The 18,396-nt window shown below is 41.4% G+C and overlaps 1 protein-coding gene across 1 annotated transcript in view; it reads left to right on the forward strand.

The window, feature by feature from the left end:
• atp6ap1lb (ATPase H+ transporting accessory protein 1 like b) overlaps positions 1 to 913 on the forward strand; it is a gene marked incomplete at both ends in the record, with an annotated part of 35,128 nt that extends 34,215 nt beyond the window's left edge. Inside the window, one exon of the mRNA XM_080443790.1 lies at positions 677 to 913. Coding sequence (XP_080299916.1) covers positions 677 to 913 — 237 coding nt within the window. The remainder of the gene's footprint in view (positions 1 to 676) is intronic.
• Positions 914 to 18,396: the final 17,483 nt, after the last annotated feature.

Here is an 18,396-nt window from a genome sequence, read left to right on the forward strand (position 1 = left end):
CAAATCAGCAATGCAACACTGTACATTACTGCATATCAGTTTATCACTGGGCCACCCATTTTTGCGTCTCGGACCAATTTTAATGGGTTGCGAGGAAATATCCCTTTATTTTTCGTTTGCTACATTTAGTTTTTGATTATTATTGATTCAAAAGATTTAAAAAAACATTCTCAATTTCTTTCCCACAATCTTTCATAAGTTTAAACGGATACAGTAGTTCACCCCAAAAGAATATGTTTTTCCTATGGATTAGTCACCCCATGGAGACTTGAATTCATAGTTCCGGTAGGCAAAAAGACACAAAGAGTCTCCTTTGTGTCTCCTACCGGAACCACTGCCTACCGGTCTGCCGGTCATCAAATTATTGGCTTAGGAATGCGACAAAAACAAAAAAAAATCCATGAATTCAAGTCTCCATGGGGTGACTAATCGATAGAAAAAAAGTCATTTTGGAGGTGAACTATCCCTTTAAAACAAATTCAAACATTTCTCAAAATAATTTCTGAAAAGAAATCTTAAGAAATTCCATTTTTTTTAAAAGTAATGAAAATAGCTGAGCTAGATCCCATTGTCCTCTTCAGTTCAGGCTAACCACGTCTTTCCATCTCCTCTCCTCTCCTCTCCTCTCCTCTCCTCTCCTCTCCTCTCCTCTCCTCTCCTCTCCTCTCCTCTCCAGATCCAGGCCTTCAACGTGCAGTCTGACAAGTTTGCGTCGCCCAGCGACTGTGCCACGTTCCTGACCCCCGCCATCCTGATGGGCCTGGTGACCTCTCTGATCCTCCTCCTGGTCCTGGCGTACGCCCTGCACATGGTGGTTCACCTCAAGCACATCGACCGTTACGAGGAACACAAAGCCACCGTCTACTTCCCCCGCAGTCCAGAGGCCGAACTGCCGGACAAGAACAGCCTGTGAAGGAAGGAGGTAGAGGGAGGAAGACAGGCGGTGGGGAGAGAGGGAGAGAGAGAGAAAGCAAAGGGGAACCGAGGGCCAAAGTGGATAGAAGAGGGAAAAAAAGTATCCTCGACAGATACGTGTTCACAAAATGACATCGAATAAACATTTTTGCCTGTTCATATGAAACCATCTATTAAGTGTTATCTACTAAAAACGAGGACTGTGCTTGGATACTTTTTCTTATCTCTTCATTGGCCTGCATCTTTAGCATCCATGTTTTTGTACACGGCTACTGGATGTTTTGTCCTCTTACCCCCAGAGGCGGTTCGTGATCCTTGTGTCAAAGGTCAAGGGCGGCCCTGGGGGCCCTGAAGGGGCAACGGCATATTCAAGCCTTTTTTTTACCCCAGCCAGGTGTTAGAAAACCTCAACAAAGCTAGCCACTGTAGCTAATACTGCTAAACATCTGATGTTTCCTGGTTAGACTTCTGTGTTACATGGCTCATGAGTGTCATATTTACAAAGCTTCTTTCCAACACACATCACACACCACCTTTCCAGCTTTCACTACAGTGTATTTCTTCCGATACCGCTGCAAGGAATATATATTTAAAAACAGCCACTTTTTTATAAGCTGAAGTAGCCGTATTAGCTGCATGCTCTGATAAGTTGATCTACCTGGGCTATCACAGTGTCTCCTAATATCGTTTGGTATCATGGGACTTGCATGAGTTGCAGCTTGAAATAATAAGATCTGGCATAAAGTAGTCGAGGGCTTTAGCAAAGGGAAAAGCTTTTTGAGCGTCAAGGAATGTTCTATCACCTGGCTGGAGTGAAAGGACCAGCGCTATTGGCCCTTCAGAGCCCCCTGGGGACCTCTCACCCTAAAAAAAACTTGGACAAGACTGCTGCTTGGGACTTAACTGTGAAAACGGCCTTTTACAGACCAGCCAGACAAGGGGGACAAGGTGGGAGGGGTGGGGTTCTCCAAAACTAGCACAACACTCGTTAGCTGCGTAAAAAGCGCTAACAAACAAACTCTAAAAGACTAAAACAAGGACCTATGCTGCACAAGACGTGCCCGTTGTGAGGGCGAGGAGGAAAAGGAGGGTATAATAATGCGGGTTCTGAAAGGATGACATGACTCTGAGAGTCGGAACGTTTAAGGACGTGGGGAGGACGTGGTCCCCCCCTCCACATCACTGGGTTTGACTGCCAAAGTGAAGCTATACAAAAGGAGTTGCCATGACACATGGTGAATGAAAGACGGGAGCGTGTGTGACGAGGTTGAGCGTGAAAGCTAGACATTACAGCAATGTAAAAAAAAAAAAAAAAAAACACATCCATGTACAGACGTGTCATTCTTGCGGAGGTCTTCTTTTTATATTACAATGTAATCATGAAATACTATTAGATACAGGACGACTATGCTAATCCTCATAACCAAAAGGATATACAAAAGCTGTAGATAACATTAAGATCTCTATATGATCATAGCTGTTTACTATCTTCAGATATTGCACAAACTAATAAACATAGGAACAAGTAAGACATTGTGCTATGAGGATTGGTGAAAGTATCAAATGCATACGATGATTTTCTACAAAAAGTATTAACATATTACACTGTCTGTCTTATATTTGTCTTGAACTGGGCCAGACAATGTTGTCCAGTTCTTAACTGTAAATTACAGTACAAACTCCTACCATAGAAGGACAATACTATGGAATGCCGTCCGCCCTCCGGAACATATAGAGGTCATTATTATCCCAGAAATCACACTAGCAGCAGATACAGCATCAGTAAGTCACCATTACTGGTAAAAAAAATTAAAAAAACACTCAGCATGACAGTAAATAGATATCTTAACATTCGATATGGCAGTTCTGTCAATCTGTAGCAGTGTGAAATGTGTTCTTTGGTCATAAATGTATCCTACAAACTATGAAATGAGTGGAGGCGGTCTGTCCATGGACCAACTGTTGTAGATTGAACAATAAATGGTATTCAGAGGAAACGGTGTATTGACATTATCACTTGTGTTGTAATAATGGTCGTGTTTTTTGGAATGTTTTGATTGAACTGGTTATTTTATTCTTTGTTTATCATACAGAACTTTTCATCATGTATAATCTTCTTTTTGAGCAGCTTTTTCCATAGCTCCAATCGGAACCTCTCCCTCCGCTGTATAGCAGATGAGGTTCCACTGCGTCGGGTGGTGCCGGCAGGTGACGACACTGGCGAAAACTGGCCATTATGCATGATTCTTACCTTTTTCCACACGTCGTATCCAAAAAGTAAAGGTCAGCCCCCCTGCTCTCAGATGTTTTAAATTTAGCGGCCAAGAACAATTTACAGACGGGTTGTAACAAGCGTTTAAATCGCTTTTTTCAGTCAGCCTGTGGCCAGTCATCCCCCGTCCGCATGCGCTGTATTGCTCCCGTAAGATTGCATTGGGAAAACATGTCACAGGCTGACTAAAAAAGCGATTTTAAACGCATGTTTCAACCCGTCGGTAAACATTTTTTGGCCGCTAAAATGTAAAACATCTGAGAGCAGGGGGGCTGACCTTTACTTTTTGGATACGACGTTCGGAAAAAGGTAACGATCATGCATATTGGCCAATTTTCGCCGGTTTCGTCACTTGCCGGCCCCCGACGCTGTGGGACCTCATCCCGGAGCAATACAGCGGAGGGAGAGGTTCCAAATGGGGCTACTTTTTCCACTGCCCCCCAAAGTAAGTCATTGTCAATTCCCCCCATGTGTAGAGCAGTCCCTGTCACTGCCAGTGCCAGTGCCAACCCCACTTTGATCTTGGGGTGGGTGTAGACCAGTGCGGTTGAGACCACCCTAACCTGGGACCAGACGAATCTGCCAGTGCAAAAGAAAATTGCCCTCAGCGATTTGGGTCTGGCACCACTCCCTTGTGAATCAATTTCCTGCTCCCGAAGTCTGGGGTGACCAATCAGGGCCCAGTATTCAAATATGGGAGACTGGTAGTTGGTTGTAGGTCTAACTAATTGCGTCCAGAGTCATTCTTTTGATCCCGCCCCTTCCTCATAGAAGCACCAGACTCATATCCACGCAGTGATATAGTCTGGCCACGCGAGGCTAAGACCACCCCACATGTGCACACACACGCACACTTGTGTTCTCATACTCGTACGCCGAGGAGCAAAAATAGCCGATCTACTAGCTCACAACGCGTCGCAATGTGACACGTTGCGAACTTGTAGATCTGCAATGTTTGCTATTTTTTAACTCCTTTTGAAAAAACTATTTTAGCAATGTTATTCCCAGTGATGTTACATGTGGCAGCGAGCCATGACTTTTGTGCAACATGATTTTTTTGGACCACCGCCACCTAACACCTCACGGCGCCCCTGTGATCTTTGGTGCCCCCAAAGGGGGACCCCGGGTTGGGAATCCACATGCCTCATCCGATACACATGGAGTCGCCAGCCGCTGCTTTTCACCCGACAGCGAGGAGTTTCACCAGGAGAGCGCAACCAGTGGTGGAAAAAGTACTCAGATATTTTACTTAAGTTAAAGTAGCAATACCACAATGTAGAAATACTCTGTTACAAGTAAATAGCCCTGTGTTCAAAATGTTACTTGAGTAAAAGTACAAAAGTATTCGCATCAAAATAATACTTAAAGTACCAAAAGTAAAAATGCTAGGATGTTTGAAAATAGCCGATCTACAAGCTCACAATGCATCGTGATGCGACGCATTGTGAGCTTGTAGATCGGCTATTTTCAAATTGACGAAATGTATATAGGGCTGAAGTGGGTAATGTATGTTTTGTAATAATAATCAAAATCTACAAAGTAACTAGTAACTAAAGTTTTCAAATAATTGTAGTGGAGTAAAAGTATAGTATTGGCCTCTGAGATGTAGTGGAGTAGAAGTAAAAGTACTTAAAATTGGAAATACTCCAGCAAAGTAAAAAATACCTCAAAATTGTACTTAAGTACAGTACTTGAGTAAATGTACTTAGTTACTTTACACCACTGCTGCCAGCTTCCCTCCCGTGATCACTGTTGAACAATGGTGTTCTGACCAAGCCAGAGCTGGCACCGCTGAATCAGATACCTGAATTATTTTCTACATGGCCTTTGGTTGTCATGAATTCTTTTTATCATGTGTTAAATGATGTACCCATACGTCTCAGTGCCCAGGTCTTCGTCCAGCTCTCCACCTGCTCTGTGTGTCATGCCCTGGGCACCATCTGCTCCCCGCACACCACTCTCCTTTCACCCACGATGCCAGCACCCCACGCTGGGACCGTTTAACTGTCGGCACCCGTCCAGTCACACAGCTCCATGCTCCATGGCCAACTAGAACAAAGGAGTTGTCCATCACAACAACACTGCTATTATTATTACCACAAAAATAAAAATAAAATTATGTACAGTAGACTTGAGTAAATGTACTTAGTTACTTTCCACCACTGTCCCATCCCTCAGATTCTAGTATCACTTGATATAATACAGCTCGAGGGGTATCTCTGAACTCTTCTCAATCTTTTCTAGGTTGGAAGCTGTCTGCTAAATGTCTAAATTGTTAATAGTAGCTGTCTTCTCTCAGTATTCCAAAGAGCTGGCATTTCTAACAGGGTAAGTTGTGTAATGTAGGGGTTGGCAATAATTGATAGTTGAAGCCTACATAAAGTTGGATGCTATATTTATGTAACAGTTCTGTTGGGTTGTTGTCATTTACATTTTCAACCGATCATCATACATTGGAACTCACTATAAGATGCACCATTTTTGTCTACTCTCAGACGACGGCTGTCGACAGTTCAAAAACCTGCCTACCAGTGACATCATTTTCAGACTTTGTATTTGATTTTTGATTTTTGATTAATGCCAGAACAATGGCTTCTATTTAAGCATGCTATCACTCTCCAGGAGGAGAAATGCTGTTTTTATAAGCTTGGAATCCTCATTGATGATGTCATTGGTAGGCTGAGTTTCTGAACTGTCCACAGCCTACAGTACCAATGAGACACAGAAGTGAGCACAGACAGATATGGTGTCATTTTATAATGAGCATTAGTGAGGTTGAAAACCTACAACTACCGCAGTTGACTCCGATTTTTATGGGTAAAACAATACACAACATATAGGGGGCGGCAGTGGCCCAGGGGTAGAGTGGCCGGTAGAGCGGTCACCCTGTTCGATCCCGGGCTCCCCCAGAGTTAGTGCCGAAGCGTCCTTGAGCAAGACACTGAACCCCTAATTGCTCCTGATGAGCAGGTTGGTGCCTTGGTTTCCTCCGCCATTGGTGTATTAATCTCTCAAGAACAGATTCTGCTCTGCGTAGTAACAAACAGCAGAGGTTGCTGTTTTTCCTTTTCAGTTGGCTCTGGGTTCCCAGATTGTCGGTGTATGAATGTGTGTGTGAATGGGTGAATGTAATGAACAATCTATGTAAAGCGCTTTGGATAAAAGCGCAATATAAATGCACCATTTACCGTTTTATGTAAATACATTATTTTGTTATTGTGTTTTAAGATGTTCATATGAGTGTGAGAGATTTACCAGCCTTTCTCCATAAGATGAGGTTCCCTCCTGGCATGCTATTGGGTATGGGGGGGGTTTGTATCTCTTTATTCAGCCTGGCATGGTCAGACTAATATCACTGCGTTTTATCATATATTTTTTTGCACTGGCAGATTCGTCTGGTTTCCAGGCTATACTTAATTAGCTATGAAACTACCACAGGCAGCCCTATCTCTCTTAATAGTTCCCCCAGCTTTAAATAAATATATAATTTGAAATTTGAGTTTAACAGGAATATAACATAAGACCCCAAGTGTGTACACTGCTGCATGCAGTGGTGGAAAGTAACTAATTACATTTACCTAAGTACTGTACTTAACTTACAATTTTCAGGTATTTGTACTTTACTTGATTATTTCCAGTTTCCAATACTTTTACTTCTACTCCACTACATCTCAGAGGCAAATATTGTACTTTTACTCCACTACAATTATTTGAAAACTTTACTTACTAGTTACTTTTCAGATATAAATTATGAAACATACATTAACCCCTTTAGCCCTATTTTATACATGCGACGCGTTGTGAGCTTGTAGATCTGCTTTTTTCAAATATTTTGTTACTTTTACTTTTGGTACTTTAAGTACATTTTGATGCCAATACATTTGTACTTTTACTGAACTAAATTTCAAATTCTGGACTTGTAAAAGATCATTTCTATATTGCAGTATTGATACTTTTACTTATAAGTGAAGAATTTGAGTACTTTGCAATGCATGCTTGCATTATGCCTGCATATACACGCTAGGGCCAGTAGATGTCAGCACAGCGACGCACATTGTGCAATTATCTTTGCTGAGCTACTAGATCCTCTCATTCTCCCAAAACAAAGTCGGCGTGAATAATGTAAGATTCCTGATTCTTCACCAAGACTAACTGTAAGTTAATTAACTGTAAGTAGTAGTACATGCCTATAGACCAATTATGTGTTTACCAACATTGAGACTGGACGCACAGGAGATTGTTTCATGCAATCAATTCTCAACCTGTTGTTTTGGGTGAGGCGCGTCCTAGCGAGACCTGACAGAAAGGGTTTCATTTGGAGCCAGTATGACGTTTGGAGCCAGTGTGACGTAGTCTGTTAATTGGTCTACAGCGCCGGAAAAGCATCATCAAACCGCGCCCTTGTCACCTGTGTTTGTGGTTTGTCAACAGAAGATGTGGAGGATGCCACTGACCCTACAGTAGGTAGGCAACTCAAACAAACAGTGGTAGAAAAAGTACTCAGAATGAGAATCAGGTTTATTGTCACATCACAGGGTTTACAAAGTCAAAAAAGTGGCTGAAATTTGTTTTCGTACATTTCCCGTCATAACGTTATTTCCATAGAAAGAAGAGGGGGAGGAAGAAGAGGGGGGGGGGCAAGTGGGAAGGGAGATCAAACAAGAGAACAAAAAAACAAGTTATCTACATATTTACACTAGTACCTAATCACATTTGGTTGTACTTAAGTTAAATTATCAATACTGCAATACTGCAAGTAGAAATACTCTGTTACAAGTAAAGTCCGGAATTCAAAAGTACAAATATATATATTTTTTACTTTAAGTGCCAAAAGTAGAAGTACTCATTATGCAGAATGTCCAGTTTCACAAGCTATCATACTTAAATGAAAAAAATAAAAATAAAAATCGTCTAAAATGTATGAAATCTTTTGAAAATGGCAGATCTTTGTAGATCTGCTATTTTCAAATGGCCTAAATGTATATAGGGCTGAAGTGGTTAATGTATGTTCTGTAATAATAATCAAAATCTACAAAGTAACTAGTAACTAAAGTTGTCGAATAATAGAACTGGAGTAAAAGTACAATATGTGTCTGAGATTTAGTGGAGTAGAGGTAAAAGTACAGAAAATTTGGGGGTGCCCACATTTCCCCTAGTGCCCACTCTTCCCAGGTCTGGTGCCCACTCTGTTTTGGTGCCCACATTTTGCTAGTGCCCACTCTTCCCAGGTCTTGTGCCCACTCTGTTTTGGTGCCCACATTTCCCTAGTGCCCACTCTTCCCAAGGTGCCCAGTTTTCCCTAGGTCCCAGAATATGTTGGTGGCCACCCTTCCTGTTACCCACCAGATTAAGTACCCTGCCAAATAGCCTAACTGTTGTGTCAAAAAAGCCATGTCTACTGCTCAGGTTCTTTGTTGTTGGAATCCACCTGGTGGATGTTGAATACAGTATCTAATAACACTGTAAAACACATAATTGTGAAAATAATATATATATATATATATATATATATATATATATATATATATATATATATATATATATATATACAATTATAATAATTATTTATTCTTTTCATTTTTTTCCAAGTATTTATTTTTGCATTCAGCGTTATACATTATAGGCATTTAGCTAAAGCACTTTTTATACAGAACAGACAACGTTGTAAGTTAACTTATGCCTTTTTTATTTGTATGCCTTGTTGTTGTCTTTGTGTTTTGTACCTACACTAAAATGTGTCACTTCTAAGAGTGGCCTCTAGATGTCAGCGTGTGCTCGTGTCAAAGTTCCACAATCCTTGATGTTGTCTACACTGTGTGTGCCTCACATTAAATGAATAATTGTGCATAAAATGAACTGCGCATAATTTGGCCTATATAATATCCAGCCCATTATCACATAAAAGCCAAATTGAAACCAAACATTACAAAGCAACGATTACTTCCATTGAGAGTGTTAAGTAATTGGCTGTTTAAAGATGCTGAATTCAGCACCACGGACAGTGCACATGGATAACGCCATAGACATTAAACAGCTCTGCAGCAATTCGAGAGTTTAGTTTTGAGTGTCTTTCTTGCTTATAAGGGCATGGAAACTTATCAACAGAGGGGGGCCTTGATGCACCCAGCGCTTCGGCAAAGAAAAGACAAAGACTTTTATGTGAGCAAAACTTTTCTCTAACTAACTAGCATAATTCGGTTTCCCCCTCCTTCACAGAGACATGAACAGAGGAGCGGAGGAATGTTTAGTGTTTGCTTTTTAACCCATTGAGCCCGGGAAAGCATCTGTGTCATTTTAGATTTCTTTGGGCTATTCAAAAATAGCAGATATACAAGCTCGGTGCCACGCTATGAGCTTGTAGATCTGCTATTTTGAATTATGTGAAAATGTGTGCCAATCTTTGACTATACTTTTATTTATTTTTTTGATATTTTTTGGGGCTTTTTCTGCCTATATTGAAAGTAGGCTGACAGGAAATGGGGAGAGAGATGGGGTGTTGACACACAGCAAAGGTCGTCGGGATCGGGAGTCGAACTCGCAACACGCTGTCAAGCTGGTTTACCAGCTGGTAGCTGCAGCATATGTGGTATGCGCCTGGACTGCTAGGCCAGCGGGCACCCAGACTATACATTTTTTAAAGCAAACATTTGTAGGCCTAAGTCAAATCTTTGCTTCTGGGGATTCTACAAATGTCTTCTAAATCCTAACAGATAAAAAAAACGTATTTTGCTATATATCAGTATGCTCAAACTTTTTCATGTCAAGGACCCCCAAAATTATGTATTTTGTATTTGGCCGCGAACCCCATCTGAAAATATTTTGTTCCAGGGACCCCCAGAAGCAAAGATTTGAGTTTAAAAAACATATATTCAAAGATTTGCCCAAAAACGATTTGTTAAAAAATATAGCAGATCTACAAGCTCGTAGTTATGAGCTTGTAGATCTGCTATTTTTTGAATAGCCCAAAGTATAAAATAACGGTTATAGCTAAAACAATGACACATATGCGTTCCCGGATTGAATGCCTTAATCTTTCCACCACTCAGAACTCCAGAGCGAGAGGATCCTCAGAGTGCTCAAAGCCGGTGGATTCGGACTTTGCGGCCACAGCCTGTGCGGAGACAGATAGGCCCGCCTGTTTTATATGTAAAGCTGCCAGCACAGAAAGCACATGGCCCACAGGGTATTCCACACAAGGCTTTTGTTGCAGCCAAAAACTCATGGCGGAGGACCCTGTGTCTAAGCGGCTTTGCATTCTGGGAGCAGAAGAGATGGGGAGGGACGCAGAGCAGAGGCTTGTGGGTAAAATTGGACCCGTCCTCCGGAATCCATGGTCGTTGACTTTGCACGGTACACACAGCTGGCGGGGGTCCGGATGGCAATGCAAAATATAATAGTGGTGGAAAGTAACTAAGTACATTTACTTAAGTGCTATTACCAAATTTCTATACTTTTACTTCTACTCCACTACATCTCAGAGTCAAATATTGTACTTTTACTCCACTACAATTATTTGAAAACTTTAGTTACTAGTTTGTAGATTTTTATTATTATTACAAAACCTACATTAACCACTTCAGCCATATACATTTAGGCCATTTGAAAATAGCAGATCTACAAGCTCACAATGCGTCGCGATGCGACACATCGTGAGCTTGTAGATCTGCTATTTTCAAAAGAGTTCTATACATTTTAAAAACTTGGATTCTGCATAATGAGTACTTTTACTTTTGGTACTTTAAGTACATTTTGATGCCAATACCTTTGTACTTTTCTTCAAGTCAATTTTGAAATTCCGGACCTTTACTTGTAACAGAGTATTTCTGCATTGCAGTATTGATACTTTTACTTAAGTAAAAAATATGAGTACTTTTCCCACCACTGCAAAATATCGTCTCTGTCGGGTGGAAAGCTTGTATGTCCAGAAATATTACTTGTTAGGAAATGGGGAAAAGGAACCTGTGTTCAAATGGATCCAATGTAGCTATTATTTAGTCACAACAACATAAGCTCCTCTTAATACTTTGTATTGGTTAAATACTCATAAACCCCACAGATAGACTAAACCACTTTCACTTTAAAGGTAGGGTAAGTGATTTTCTTTGGTTAAAAGAAGTGTTAAATAGCTCTATATTCTGATAGTACTCATTGCTATAGAGTGTTTGTTCAGTAACAGGAGTCTCCATGTCTCTCCAGCTCTTTATTAAACAGAAAGTGCATTTTCAGGTCAGGATACCAATTTTATCCAATCAGGATAGAGAATTCAGTCAGGATACAGATCAAACAAGTGAAATTGGAAGTGATGGCACAAAGAAATGAGCAGATACAAAATTGGAACTGGAACACTATAAAAATGAAGCTGATAAACGGGTACTCTCTCCTGATTGGCACCTAGAGATTTTGTCACCTACCTGAAAATGTATTTTCTGTTTATTAAAGTGCTGGAAAGAGGAAACAAGGGAGGCCAAAAACAACCTGATCTCAGAGCTGAAGATGGCAAACCTAACATGGGGCGAGGCACAACATGCTGCACAGGATAGGACCAGATGGAAGCAGATATAGTCGCAGCCTTATGTTCCACAGGGAACGAAGAGGATTAAGTAAGTAAGTAAAGTGCTGGAGAGACATGGAGACCCCTGTGACTGAACACACTATAGCAATGATTACTATCAGAATATAGTGCTTTTACCTTTTAACAAAAAAAACTGTTTTGTTTTAACCCGAAAATATCACTTACCCTACCTTTAACTTTCAGAATGTTTTGAAATGAGCAGAGATGGCTATTCTCACTACTTTTGCACGAAAATCTTGTACGACAAAGTAGGGCATTAACATAAAAAACATAAACAGTTTAAATATGAAGATTCAAGGTTTCTGCCTGCTAGCAACCATATGAAAGAGTTGCTGCTGATGCAAGAATATTTATTTAGGACAGAGAACCAAAAAAACCCACAAACGTTTACGCAGGGAAGCGTCCTTCAATCGGGAAGCCCATTGGCCCAGATGGCACCATGCTGCTTGTTAAAGTAATACTAGGTAACGTTTTCAACAAAACTAAAGTTAAATTGTATATCTTTTGCGAGTGGCAAAAGTTTCACAACACCCACTCCGTGAATTTCACCCCCGGAAGCCTTTTATTTATATATTTTCTATTGAAAGTGGACTGGGGGGACTTTCCCGGGGAAATGACGTTCCTGGCCAACGTCATGACGTCGTGGCCGACGTCCCCAGGAACTACCGCAACGGTTTCCTGTTTGGCCAGGAACTACCGCGCTATAACAAAAAGGAACCTCACGCTGATGTTAAGATAATGTAGGATTGGAAGATCGAAAAAGAACAGAAAAAGAAAGCACAGCTCATGGTAACTAATGCTCCACTGGCTAAGAGAAACGATCCGTAGATAGTATAAAACAATTAAAAGATCGCTTTTTGAAACGCTTCCGGCTTCCGGTGAAAACGAATGGAATTCTGGGTAATCGAGGATTACGGAAATTGTATGCAGTGACGGTAGTGACCAGCAGAGGTTGCTAAAAATCGTTATTTGGGATTCTGCATTGTATAACTTTAATGATCAGTGGTGGAAAAAGTAATTTTTTTTTTTTACTTAAAGGGGTAGTTCACCCCCAAAATAACTTTTTTTCTATTGATTACTGACCATCTGGAGCCTTTAATTCATAGATATTTTTTTGTTTTTGTCACATTCCTAAGCCAATAATTTGATTATAATAAATGTGTCCCCATTGATTCCGGTAGGAGACACAAATGCATTTGTGTCTCCTACCGGAATCAATGGGGCTAAATTTATTATAATCAAATAATAAAGGAAGGAATGCGACAAAAACAAAAAAATATCCATGGATTCAAGGCTCCATGGGGTGAGTAATCAATAGAAAAAAAGTTATTTTGGGGGTGAACTACCCCTTTAAGTAAAAGCATCAATACTGCAATATAGAAATGCTCTGTTACAAGTAAAAGTCCAGTATCAAAATGTACTTGAGTACAAAAGTATTGGTATCAAAGTAGTCATTATGCAGAATGTCCCATTTCACAAGTTTTCAAATGTATAAAATTAATAAGAAATCTTTTGAAAATTGCAGATCTACAAGCTCACAATGTGTGGCATCGCGACGCATTGTGAGCTTGTAGATCTGCTATTTTCAAATCGCCGAAATGTATATAGGGCTGAAGTGGCCATGTTTTGTGATAATAATCAAAACCTATAAAGTAACACTAAAGTTTTCAAATAATTGTAGTGGAGTAAAAAGTACAATATCTGCCTCTGAGATGTAGTGGAGTAAGTGAAGTAAAAGTACAGAACATTTGAAATACTCCAGGAAAGTAAAAAATACCTCAAAATTGTACTTAAGTACAGTACTTGAGTACATGTACCTAGTTACTTTACACCACTGTTAATGACAGATAAATATTGTCAGAGGTGAGGAGGACTGCTCTCTCTCTCTCTCTCTCTCTCTCTCTTTCTCTCCCTGTGTCTTTGTGTTTCTCGCCCTCACAATTGGCTCCTCTGAGGCAGTGAGTGTGTTGAGTGAGCAGTGGTAAATAAACAGTCCAGAGAGATAATATTATAACCGCGGCTTTTCAATGGGTGGGATTATTCCGCTTTCAGTCACTGCTTTGGCCCGATGGGACACTTTGTGATTTGAGGGCACGTTTGTTAAATCAGCTCGTGCAACATCAACACAGCCAGCCCAAGACAATACCAAAAAAAAGCTTGCGAGTTCCGATTTCCATGCTCTATCTATCCCCATAAATGCTGCTGGATGGCCTCATTTTTAGCCTGTTTGGGATTTTTCATTGCAAATTAGTTTGTTATCAACAAACCGTCCTGGGTTTACAGAGTGCAGCAGAGGAGCTCTGGTTCCTGTTTTATGGCGCTGTGAAACACATCCGTCAATCTGCAGAACGCAGTGTTGTTGGTTGTCTTATAAATATTTGTGGAGTGTTTTTTAACCTATTTAGACCGGGGAAGCATCTGTGTCATTTTAGATGTCTTTGGGCTATTCAAAAATAGCAGATATACAAGCTCATGGCGCGGCACCAAGTGCCGCGCTATGAGCTTGTATATCTGCTATTTTCTTTTTAATCTTGAAAATTTGTGCAGATCTTTGAATACATATTTTTTAAAGCAAACATTTGAACTCAAATGTTTGTTTCTGGGGATTCTACAAATGTCTTCTAAATCCTAACCGTTTTTTGAAAAAAACTTATGTTGCTATAATATCAGTGGTGCTCAAACTTTTTTCATGTCAACGACCGCCGAAATGATATGTATTTGGCCGCGGACCCCCATCTCAAAATATTTTGTTCCAGGGACCCCCAGAAGCAAAGATTTGAGTTAAAATGTATATATATATATATATATTAAAAGATTTGCACACATTTTCACGATTTCTTCCCCAAAATAGCAGATAGTTCAGCAGATAGTTCATAGCGTGGCACCGAGTGCCGCGCTATGAGCTTGTATATCTGCTATTTTTGAATAGCCCAAAGAAATCAAAAAATGACACAGATGCGTTCCCGGTTTTAAAGGGTTAAGGTTTGTGGAAGCATTCTCGATCATTGCAAGACATTTTCATTGCGACCATGAAAAGACGTTTTCTTTGCCAGTCTTGGCTGGTGCGTGCTTGTACTTCAAAAACCTCAAGAAAAAGGTAGCATCGTATCTCCACGGTTTGTCAACATGATTGACGTGAACTGCTACTGCACTATGCCTGGTGCGCCGCTAACCGAGGGTAAAGCAGACGGCTCAGAGTCGGTTTCACCCAAGTCGTAATTTCCTGTTAACGCAGGAAGACATGGCTGGCTCTGCCTCTCCAGGCAAACCGCTCGTCTTTGAAGAATGACTAGAAAAATATACATTTTAATAAGGTGCACCCAGGCACAGCCGACGACGACACGCCACCACCAGTGAAAGATAAAAAAGACGATTTTTGAAATTAGCTGATGATGACAGGAGGGGAGAGCGAAATGAAGGAATGGCAGACAGGGGGTAGGGTGGGTAGACATAACAGCAAGGTGCTGTTGTTTAATTGAAGTTGGTGGGGAATTCCAAAAAAGGAATGAGATGCTTTGGGCCAAACGATTACGATGCATGTTGTGAATGTTGAACACTCCTGCAGCATTTCTAATCTGCTGCACATAATAATGTGACTATTAACGGACGTCTTTTGTCGGACGCTTGTTAACATCTGCACGTATAATGAAGCCACTTCTCCCAGCAAGTCATTTCTGTGGATGCCATTAGTCATTTTTCATAGTTTGTTTGAAGACCAACAAGAAAGACAAATGTACTTTTATAATGCCCAAGACTTTCACTTTCACTCATATTGGTATATGGATTTTTACTATACTTGGCGTACGATCAGTGTTGCCATGTTCCCTTATTATAAGCGACTTTGGGCTGTAAAGTAGCTTGTAAATATTGTTGCTGTAGTTGTGGTTTCTTTTTTTTTGGGCTTGCTTCTAAAGTGTCGTTGTTTATATGGGCTTGTTGTTTAAACCTGTGGTCCTCAAACCTTTTAATGTCAAGGACCCCCAAATGAATATGTACAGTATTTGTCCGCGGACCCCCATCTGAAAACATTTTGCGAAGGGGACCTCCATACAAGATTTGTGTGCTCACAGCGTGTCGCGACACGTTGTGAGCTCCTAGATCTGCTATTTTCAAATAGCCAAATAGTAGCTTCTTTTGAGATTGTTTTTGTAGACCTGTCCGCCGCTTGTTTCCCTCGCAAAATCTGGCAACGCCGCGAACAATGTGTCATCGGATTTTGAAAGGTTGGAAGTCACTGCTAAGTGCTTGAATACCAGAGTGCTCCTCCTTCCTCTCTCCGTCTTTCTCTCTATTCTTTCTCTCATCTCGTTTCCCTGCTCCTCCTTTCCCCATCCTATTTTGGGATAGGGTGCCTTTAATTATGCATGTTATAGTGCTTTTTAGAATTGCTATCTGTTTCAGAAGTCTGTGTGTGTGTGTGCGTGCGCGTGCGCGTGCGCGTGCGCGTGCGCGTGCGCACACACACGCGCGCTTTGTTTTGGTCACTGGTTTATTTGTCGCTCAGTCAGGACAGGGCTTGTGTTTCAGTTTGTTCACCTGGCTCAGATATTGCCTGTGTATGAACATGACTGCGTACAGAATAGATCAACAGCAGCAAGCCATAGCATCTTGAAAATGAAGCCCAAGAGGAAGTCGATTAACCCATTAAAACCGGCAACGCATCTGTGTCATTTTTGGGCGGTGAAACCGCCCCTATAAGTGAGATTTGGAAAAATGTACATTTTCCTGCGCTGTGATCTGGGCCCAGGAAATTTGTAGAATTATCCTGCGCTGTGATTGGCCAATCACAGTCTATTCAGGACTGTCATTGGCCAGTGTCACATGACACATGTGCATAGCCCTATATAAGTAACCATAACTTGAAAAAAACCAAATATTGGTTTTTTTCAAGTTATGGTTTCGTCCATCATAAAGAGTGTTTCAATAAATGTATTTATCTTTTGTACATGATTGGTTGACTCCATTCAGTATTGTGATTGTGTCTTGCTGATTAGCTAGCAAGACACCGCCCACTTCACACAGGGTGTGATTTTTTTGATTTCTTTGGGCTGTTCAAAAATGTATTAATTTTCTGCACTCTCACAGTTACCAATCATTTAGCTGGGGGACCCCCCCTGGAAACCTCTCAAGGACCCCTGGGGGTCCCCTGACTCACTTTGAGAACCACTGCTGTAGACCAGCAGACAAGACGTGATGATGATGATGCTGATGATACTTTATTGTCCATTCTCATGGAAATGCGTTTTGCACAAGCCCCCAGAACCCAGTGGTTGCATTGAAGCGCATTGGACATGCTGGCCATTCATAGGTACTGCAGCTTAAAACGGCCTGGGGCCACTGTACATGAACGAGCGAAAACGGTTTCGATCAATGGGCTCGACTCACGAGCTTGCGCACGGGGCTGTGCAGCGATGTGACGCAAAACGCGTCCCCTCTGTGACGCAAACCGTGTCACAGTGGCCCACAAATAGGCCTCGACCATCACATTTTCCAACCCGAAAGAAGGGGTGATTTCGCCTCATGCACTGGGTGAGCAACTCAATGCAAGTGGATGAGAGCCCTCTCTGTTATTTTTTAACTCTATGGTTTTGCATCATATGCTCCGACAACAATTAAGAATAAGATCAAGTTCCTGAATCATAATTCTGTACAATTCTCAGGGTGAGCCAAGATGGCAATAACAAGTGTCTCTGGCCTTTAATTTTCCTTTTGCAAAGCAGACCTGTAGAGCAGAGGTCTTCAACGCTTTCAGGTCAAGGACCCCTTAGCTGAGAGAGGGATGAAGCAGGGACCCCCACTGCATTGTTTAAAATTGTGTTGCAGATTAAACGTGTTCATAGATTTCATAGATAGCTTCATTGACTATCACATTGTCTCGGTAAACTTTGTTCATTTCAGACATTTAACCACTTAAACCTTCACTACTTAGTACTTGATTTGCTCCTCCTCCCCCCACACCAAACCTCTTTGCCAAAAATAGCTGATCTACAAGCTCACAACGCCTCGCACTGCGAGGCGTTGTGAGCTTGTAGATCTGCTATTTTCGGCTAATGTTCCCCTCAGAATAGGGATGCTAGGGTTCAAGGTTAATGTAAAAAAAACATCCTATTACACAAAGATTTGGCGGCCCTCCTATAGTAGCTCTGAGGACCCCCTAGGGTTCCCGGACCCCCTGTTGAAGACCCCTGCTGTAGAGAGTAAACAACGCTGATGTGTGGCCATGGGCTGTCAGACATGGATCTCCAGCAGGAATGACTTTTAACCACTCAAACACAATAGCAGAAAATAGCCTCTGCTCCGCGTCGGGCCTAACACCCCCCCCTTATAGCTGTTTCTAAAAGCACAGTAAACCACAGCCTCCTGTGGCGTATTGCTTCATTATTATGGCCCCAATAAATCTGTTTCTCTACTTTCTCTCATCCCATGCTCCCATGTCGTCGTCTTCCATTTACTCTTCTGTCTATCTTCATCAGCCTTCCTTCCTCTCTCTCTTTTTTTCCCCCTCACTTTCCCCCCTTCATTGTTCGCTCCGTTGCTGACTCTTCCATTTTTTTCCCAACCTCTTTTTCTTGTTCTTTCTGTCTGCTCACCTGTGTCTTACCAACAGTGGTGTAAAGTAACTAAGTACATGTACTCA

This window comes from Gymnoscopelus braueri (assembly GCF_963280865.1).
Source record: "Gymnoscopelus braueri genome assembly, chromosome: 12".
NCBI classification, from domain to species: Eukaryota; Metazoa; Chordata; class Actinopteri; order Myctophiformes; family Myctophidae; genus Gymnoscopelus; species Gymnoscopelus braueri.